At 32.2% G+C, this 9,450-nt stretch overlaps 1 protein-coding gene across 1 annotated transcript in view; it reads left to right on the top strand.

Annotated features, from left to right (window-relative positions):
* The window catches only part of LOC144842807 (ceramide synthase 1-like), a 28,242-nt gene extending 20,252 nt beyond the window's left edge, over positions 1 to 7,990 (top strand). Inside the window, exons 6-7 of the mRNA XM_078699355.1 lie at positions 1,309 to 1,445; positions 2,186 to 7,990. Coding sequence (XP_078555481.1) covers positions 1,309 to 1,445; positions 2,186 to 2,267 — 219 coding nt within the window. The 3' untranslated portion in view covers positions 2,268 to 7,990. The remainder of the gene's footprint in view (positions 1 to 1,308; positions 1,446 to 2,185) is intronic.
* Positions 7,991 to 9,450: the final 1,460 nt, after the last annotated feature.

Below are 9,450 nucleotides of genomic sequence, written 5' to 3' on the forward strand. Positions count from 1 at the left end.
TATTTTGAATTTTTAAATGTTTTAAATCATTATTATGGGCTTGTAAAGGTCTCCTTAAATGCTGGTAAAATGAAGTGTTTAATTTTAGTATTGCTACTAACTTTAGTTTAAGTACAGAGGTTATTTAGAGGTCATTTCATGTAGCGGTCCAGATATCTGCATTACGTAGATAAATTTGTGAATATCAATTGGCTGATAATATAAAGTCCATTAGCTTTTAGAAGACCTCTCAGTATCATTAACATGCATATATTAGAACACTTGGTACTTATCATGCAAGAAACTGTCTGGTTTAAGTGGTTTACTTAGAAGCTATCCATTGCGTTGCGGTGATTATGATTGTGTCCATGAATTATGTCAACGACTTTCCTAATAAATTTTGTGATGATTAGCGCTTTTTTACCATTGAAATAGTTGAATTTAATATGTACTTCACAACCATTGTATATTAATAATATTTCCATATTTGAGGTTATTTATATCCAAGGAGTACAGAAACCGTTAAATCGGACATTTTCGTTTTTTTACCTAATTTTATAGTTGGTCATAGCTTCTGAAAATAATCTTTTGTGGTTGAGCTAGTAGGTGTGTTTCCATGTTTTATCATTGATTGAGCTAGTGGGTGTGGCCATGTTTTAATATTGGTTGAGCTGGTAGGTATGGCCATGTTTTATCAGTGGTTGAGCTAGTGGGTGTGGCCATGTTTTAACATTGGTTGAGCTGGTAGGTGTGGCCATGTTTTATCAGTGGTTGGGCTAGTGAGTGTGGCCATGTTTTATCATTGGTTGAGTTGTAGGTGTTGCCATGTTTTATTAGTGGGTGTGGCCATGTTTTAATATTGGTTGAGCTGGTAGGTGTGGCCATGTTTTATCAGTGGTTGAGCTAGTGGGTGTGGCCATGTTTTAACATTGGTTGAGCTGGTAGGTGTGGCCATGTTTTATCAGTAGTTGAGCTAGTGAGTGTGGCCATGTTTTATTCTTGGTTGAGCTAGTGGGTGTGGCCATTTATTTAGCCATTTTGTGCCTAATTTTCAACTTGTAATTTATAATGTCTGTTAGTGTAGTTTATAATTCAGACCATGTTTACAAACGATGTTTTTATTCATTGACTAGATCAACATGTCTGCTATTCAGAAACCAGTTGACATTATTTGTATAATATTATTGTATAACAGTCATTTATACTATTGTTCCAGGTATTACATGTAATTTTCGGTGATTTCAGCCAGAGTTCTTTTGTTTGAAATAAATTAGTTCTTTAATATATAAACAATAAAATAACAAACTGTATATTATTTTTGTTTTTCAGTTTATTGTTATCCTACTTGTGAAAATATTGACAGGAACAATGAAAGAGATGGAAGACATCAGAGAAGATAACGATGGTGCGACAGCTGTTGAAAAACCTGTAACAAACGGCACAAGTACAGAGTACAGCACCAATGGGTAAATGCATGTCATGTTATTACATTGCCATACTAGCTTTAATTTTTAAAAAAGCATCCTCAAACATGCTAAATAATAGTGCTCTGTTTGAATAAGTACACTACCTCCTCCTCTTGTCGTACACTACCTCCTCCCCTTGTCGTACACTACCTCCTCCCCTTGTCGTACACTACCTCCTCCCCTTGTACACTACCTCCTCCCCTTGTCGTACACTACCTCCTCCTCTTGTCGTACACTACCTCCTCCCCTTGTCGTACACTACATCCTCCCCTTGTGGTACACTACCTCCTCCCCTTGTCGTACACTACCTCCTCCCCTTGTCGTACACTACCTCTTCCCCTTGTCGTACACTACCTTCTCCCCTTGTCGTACACTACCTCTTCCCCTTGTCGTACACTACATCCTCCCCTTGTCGTACACTACCTCTTCCCCTTGTCGTACACTACATCCTCCCCTTGTCGTACACTACATCCTCCCCTTGTCGTACACTACATCCTCCCCTTGTCGTACACTACATCCTCCCCTTGTCGTACACTACATCCTCCCCTTGTCGTACACTACCTCTTCCCCTTGTACACTACCTCCTCCCCGTGCCTTCCCTCTTGCAACAATCACATTTAGGCCCTCGTTCCAAAACCAGTAGAAACAGGCCTTACAGGAGTTTACATTATTGTTCATTTATGCATAATATAAAACTAGTTGCTAATCATAATTGTAATTGTTTCATTTATCTTTTTCAGAATTGCAAATGGCAACGGTGTGAAGAGGAGGCAGGTTGGAGGAAACGGTACCACACATTCAAATCATAATCATGCCGAGTAGAAGCTTAACAAAATTATTATTAAGCATTGATAGTCTAACTCTAAATTGCTTTTGAACTCTTAAACATGATTTTTGTTATAACCCGTTGATTACTACATAAATTATGTTGTGGATTTCGCCTCGTTTTTAGCACGTTTTATGGATATTTCATTTATATGCTATATGGTTGTGGTTTCAAAGCTGTCATTGCCTCTTTCAAGTTCCACAGTATAATTACCTGTAAATGTGTTCCATCAAAGGTTCTACACTGGAGAGGTGAAAGCCAGATTTCTGACAAGAGATGCAATTTTTTTTTTTACGCAGTTGTAAAATTCAATACTTGGAGATAATAACTTTTCAAATACATTTGTAAATTTACTTTATATTGTAATTAGCATTTGCTTTGGCATTCATGTTGCATAATGGAAATATAAATATGAGATATTATTAACACATTCTATCAAAGTACCAATAGCCTTATTGCAACAAGTCTTATTGCCATGTTATGACACAAGATTGCATAATATACACACTACAGGATGTAGGATATAGCTTAAGTAGCCATTCTTCAGTCGCTGTGCCTTTTTTCACTCAATTGAGTACCTAGTATTTGAATAGGTTAGCAATGTTTAATTGTTAAATCAAACCTCATGACCTAGTGACTGCTTCAATCATAACATTGAGAGATGATTGAGTAATAAACGGAGGCATCAATGGAACAATATTTGAATACAGTAGAATTCCTCTATTGGGAAACCCCATTAAGGAACACTTTGTGTGTATGAATACAATATGTTTTAACACCCTATTCAAGGGATGCTCATATTTAGAGGTCACTTTGTTGGGCCCCAGAGGTTTCTCCTTAATAGGAGGTTTACCATGTACATTAGGAATTCATTGTGATTCAGTTAATAGTCTTCTCACTGCACCAAACCAAGACACTTTTTATTAAGTAAAGACAAGTTTTTAAATAAGTTGTCAGGATTTAATTATAATTTACTGTTCTTTTGCATTTAATTTTCTTATTGTTATTTTCCACATTGGTGAAAGTAATTCACATTAATGTTATGGTGTCAAATATTAACTTGTGTGGTGTGTATTCACATTTTTTTCAATATATTAACCAAGTTTGTCTTTACAATAAGCAAGGGATTTAAAACATAAGTTAATTCACTTTTCCTAATGTAAATACACTATTTTGTTACCTTCTGTGTATGTTGATTTTATACTGATCTTGATTTTGTAAAATGTCGATCAATGGGAATAGTGAGATAGATCTGGGTTATAATTTTGACAAGGTGCTAGATTATTAAGAATAGAATTTATGTTTGTAATTTTCAAATTACCGTAATATCTCCCATTTACAAATTCTTTTAGAATGATATTGGTAGCTTCTTGCTGGGAGTCCTACCACTAGAACATGTATTTTAACACTTTTTGGCATAAAATACTGTATACCTCTAGAATGTGTATTAATGTGTATTAATAACTTTTCGTGATTGTGAAATACAGTATAATTGAGAATAAGTTGATTGGGAGATGATACTGTAATTCTTATAATGGTGATTGGTGTATGTAGTTAATCTGTGTGGTAAGAGTTGTGGTAAGATGTCGAATATTGTTTATTAGTAATATCAGTTTTGCGGTACACCATGTCATTCCAAAAAGTAGTAAAGTTTGCTTGAGAACAGTCTCAACTTTACTAATTCTAGAAACACATGGGTACCACAAACCTAACTTCACTGGTGTTTATTCGACCATGACAACCTATAAACAATATATTGTTTATTGTTATTATTATTAGTATTTTGTAAATTTCAATATCTTGACTTTTTGATGTGCAATGTCAATGGTATAATTTTGGTTAATGGAGCTTTGGGTAAAATTGCCATCTCCACATAATAGTAAACCCGGATTATTTTTGCATAAATTAAAATTCCTACATATATTTACAATGAATTTGACAAACATTTCTAGCATCAATAATCAATATTGTATAGTAACACTTGATGATAGTTAGCCAGTAAGTCTGACCTGGCTGACCTTATGCTCATTCATCCCTGTTGTAAGGAAAATGCTTCTTTATAAATCAACATTTTTCACATGTTTCATTGTTGATATAGATATTTGTGGAAATCTTTTCATTATTGGAAAAAAAAGTATAAAATAAAATACATTTCTGGAAATTCTTAAAATTGAGTTGTATTCTCTTCCCTGTTAAAAACAAAACAAATCAATCCAACTAGTATATTTTGCCTATATTAATTACAAAAATATATCTATAAATTTAATATAAAAGTTTTTTTTAAATGTTGAAGCGCAGGGGGTTTTTATTTGTAAAATATATTTAAAATATTCATTGATTATTCATAATAATTTATTAACCGATATTTGATTTTTAATATTTAAGACATTTTTTAAATAATTTAAATTGTTTATTCAAAAGATGGATAAATAGTCTAAATTGTGATGTTATTGTTCACACCACTTTGTGAGTGTTAGTAATATATCGTTGTTATTACAACAGTCTAACATTAGAATATTAATACTCTTCAGAAAAATGACAAAGTTGATTGGAGGCCTGGAATTTGTTTTATAGTCATTGAATATATATATATACTTTTTTCTTAAATTTATATGCAAAAATCTTCCAAAATAGTTAATTCTAAATGCATTGCTTAGGATCAATTATTATGTAAGAAATGTATGGTGTATTTAGAATTTCTTTTATTAGACGTAACAAAAATTTACCAATGAAGAAGTCTCAATTTTTCACCAGACACTACTGGTGAAAACTGTATTTTTACCAGTTATCTGAGCACTAGCTTAAATGTATCTGAGCACTAGCTTAAATGTATCTGAGCACTAGCTTAGATGTACCTGAGCACAAGCTTATATATACCTAAGCACAAGCTTATATATACCTAAGCACAAGCTTAGATGCCTGAGCACTAGCTTAGATATACATGAGCACTCTCTTAGATATACCTGAGCACTCTCTTAGATATACCAGAGCACAAGCTTAGATATACCTGAGCACAAGCTTAGATATACCTGAGCAAAAGCTTATATATACCTGAGCACACTCTTAGATATACCTGAGCACAAGCTTAGATATACCTGAGCACAAACTTAGATATACCTGAGCACTCTCTTAGATATACCTGAGCACAAACTTAGATATACCTGAGCACTCTCTTAGATATACCTGAGAACAAGCTTAGATATACCTGAGCACTAACTTATGATATTCCAAAGCATCATATTTGGGCCACCTTCCTGTCACCTGGACACTGAATCTTGTAGGCTTAGGATTTATTAACAGTATATTCTTTTAAAAGTACAAAGTATTGAACTGCACATTAGTTGATGTTTTATGTTTATTATTGTTATTATTATTATAGTACAACTTTTATGATGCAAATGTCCATGTTCAAATACAGTTTATAATGAAGGCTACAAAACAGGGTGTAGTCAATGTTCAGTTGAATTTAAGGACCCTACTAAAACAGGGCAGGGTCAAAGTTGTATTTAGCACTACCAAAAAGCCATGAATAATGTTTAACAAATTCCGAATTTTACATAATTACCAAAACATGATGACGTGATATACTGTGTTTATTGTTTATAAAGGAACAATATTGGCTAAATAAATGTTGATATTAGCATTTTAAATGGTTTTGTGTACAAAGAGATATTAGTCTGGTAAAATAATGCCTTTATTAATTTTAATTGTTTACATGCATCATTTCTTCCAATAGTAGTAATAGTCTTTCTGTGGTGAAGACCGAAACTGAAATTACAATGTAATTATATATTATACTGAATATTTACAGTTTTTAGGCAGAAATGTATTTTAAAATAGTTATTAGAATGTGTGTATGACATAAAAATAACTATATTAAATGCTGTATAATATTACTGTATATAACCTTGTTATAATTAATATCGTTACCATCTGTTTACACAGTGTTCGTTGAATTCATTTCAATTCATCCGCATAGGTAATGAGTTTTCACTATAAATAATTTGCATATTGTGTCAACTTTGTTACTATATTATAATAATACATTTTGACTTGTGTGTTTCCATTTTTACCTTATTAACTAAATCTAGTTTATACAAATTATTGATCAATGTCATGGTTGTCATGGTAACCTTGTTTAGTATCATAAATCATAAATTAGGAGGGATGTATACAGACTGTATCTGCCACAGGGTTCTATTTACTCTTTTGTTATCACTACTAATATTAATGTTTTGTCTTGTTCTTTCTACTTTTTTTATTCAAAATAATAATTAAGCAGTGGTCCCTATAAAAAGAATTAGTCCTTAAAGACTAGTGACCACTGACTTCCTAATGCTTTTTCCTGAACGTCAGTACAACGCAAGTAATTTGGCCAATTACAATCTTCATCAACTGGTGTATATAATTATTTTTAAAACAAAATCTAACATAAAGATTGGACCAGTTCAAACAATTTAGAATTGTCTTGGCTAATATTGCTTAGTTCAAAATAACACTTTATTAAACTTTATCCACATTTTGTTTTTAAATAAAAGTAATCACTAATTGTTCTTCCCGCGATAAATTAACATGACTTTTTATGTTTCAATTGTTTTTCTATTAAAAATAAAAACTAAAAATAGTAGGTGGTCTAAAGAATGTGTTTTGATTTTTATAACAAACAAATTGAATACTTGGGTGTTATTTTTGTTCTTCTATAATTGTACAGAATGGTGATATAAAATAACTATAATTAGGTCATCTTTAAGTTTGGTAGTACAGTACAATTTAAAATATTATATTTTAGACAAAATATTGTGTATACAAATATGCGCTTATGCTTAAGAATTAAGTTTAATACAAATGTTTAGGCCAAATAAATAAAATGTTTAGTTTCACACATCCACTCATTTATAAAATTGTATGGCCGCATGATTTTTTTACAATTTTGTTAATATTTTCTTATATAAAATAGTTGTATTCAGTAAAAAAGTAAATCTCTCAATTTTCCATAAGTAATGCACAGTTGCAGTTTTCAAGCATTGCCAGGTTTGTAAATGGAAAGTAGACTTTTAAACTATCATTCTCATGTTGGTAAATTACAATAGCTAATAGCTACTGTAACAGTAAATAAAATCAAATCCTGGATGTGAAACTAAATTTTTTTTTCTTGGCCTTAAATATTTTCTATAAATCTACAATCACACTTATTATTGTGATAGGATCATTTGAGGTGTGTAGGCGATCTTGAGCTATGTATGTGTCGCGTTAAAGCCTATACAAAGTAAATTTCATCACTGCACATTTTGATACTTCAAATAAATAATTTCAAGAATAAACTTAAATTAGAATAAGCAAACTACCTGCTTGGTATTGGGGTATGTGTTTCACATATGGGCACATATCTTTTAAACAGTGAAATGTAATGGGTAGATTTAGCATAGCAACCCCTACCCCCATCTCTACATATTTTACTCCTACCAAATCAACGAGTAAGCTCTGAGTTAAAAATTGTGTGGACTTGTATGTGTATTAATTGAAGAGAACCCATCCATCCTCTATAAGATAGATATGTGCCCATGTGTTCATGATGTATCTATTTTAATACTATAGTACTGTTTCTTTTGTCGGTCAGGTGTACTATGATTTAATATGTATCTAAATAGTAAATATGTCAATTTAATGTTTGTATTAGATTCACATTCTTTTTGGGTCCAATAAATGCTGTTAATTGTGAGAGATGTTTTGATTTTTCTTTGTAGTATTAAAAGAATGTGATGGCCGATGACAATAGTTTTGACAATGGTGGTGATTTTTGTAAATTAGAGACTTAGTTGGGGGAGAGAGAGTAGGCCACATGATTAGATGGTGGTGCAATAAAAAGAGTATAAAACAAAATACATTTAAGGGGACATCTTCGGGACCCAAAGAAGTGAATAGCAGCAAAGTATATTAAATAAGGGGGTCTCAGGCAAAGAGGCCGTGAATAATCACGAGATAAGTGCTCTGTAATAAAGACTATTGTTAATTAGAGGCTGTCGGAGGTAATTCGCGTTATTTCAATAATACGTCAAATGCCTGAGTATAATAATCATGTATGTTTATGGGTATTCATGTTTATAACATTTTGAATGCATATATATGATTCTGTTAAGTATTCTGAACGATGTAATATTGTATCTGCGCAACCTTTGGTTTTCAGTATCGTATTTACGGAGATTTTTGTTTGCTTATGTTTTATTTTAATTCGTCAAAACGCTAATGTTTGGGGATATTAAATTCATTCGTTACTATCAAATCATAGACGTACCTTAACAAATATGTTCTTATTCTGTGAACTATAAAGCTCTGGTATGGAACAGTACAATTATTTATTATGCTTTCGTTAGTAGTGTAATTCGGATTTTTGAATGATAATCGCGTGATCGGAATGTTTACAATTATCATTTATAAATCGGTGATACTTAATATTTATTATCAACCTTTACGTTTAAAAACAGCATATGGTATAAAGTGATACCATAGGCCCTAACTGAAATCAAGATTGATCTTATCAGAGGAAACTGGTACTATGGAGTGTTAGTGAATAAAACATGATTGCAATAATCCAATTCCTGTAGAATTATCCATTGGTCCGTGGGCGTACCTATATTTCCGAACTTTTCAATCCTTTTCTCAGTAGGCCGGCTATGGTATAAAATTGTTGTGCGCAGTATGGTTGGCTACGCAAAATAAGGTTCGATCTACAGCAGGTTATGTCACCATCATTTTGCGTCCCACCAGAAAGGTTTATGATTCGATATTAATTCGTTTTAAAATAAATACCAAGAAATTAGTCAAAACTACTGGTCTCCTCGGTTAGAGGCCTACTACTATAACGGTATAACTTTTTTGGCGCATGGGAATGTTCGATTTACAGCGAGGGTGCAATTCATCATCGTCCTCCTCCCCAAACCAAGATTATTTATATTCGGACCCGATATTCTTTTCAAAATAAATTCAATGAACAAAATGAGTCAAACTATATGAAATTAACAGTAGGTCTAGTGATAATGGGGGCGGTGTGTGTATCATGTGAGAGCAAAGATTAAACTATCTTTGGTGTCAGATCAGTAATATTTGTATTGTATTTTTTATAGACAGATATTAAACAAGAAATATTTCTTACAAAAAACTCTGCTCGCTTATTGACGTAAC

Source organism: Antedon bifida, chromosome 1 (genome assembly GCF_963402885.1).
Source record: "Antedon bifida chromosome 1, ecAntBifi1.1, whole genome shotgun sequence".
NCBI classification, from domain to species: Eukaryota; Metazoa; Echinodermata; class Crinoidea; order Comatulida; family Antedonidae; genus Antedon; species Antedon bifida.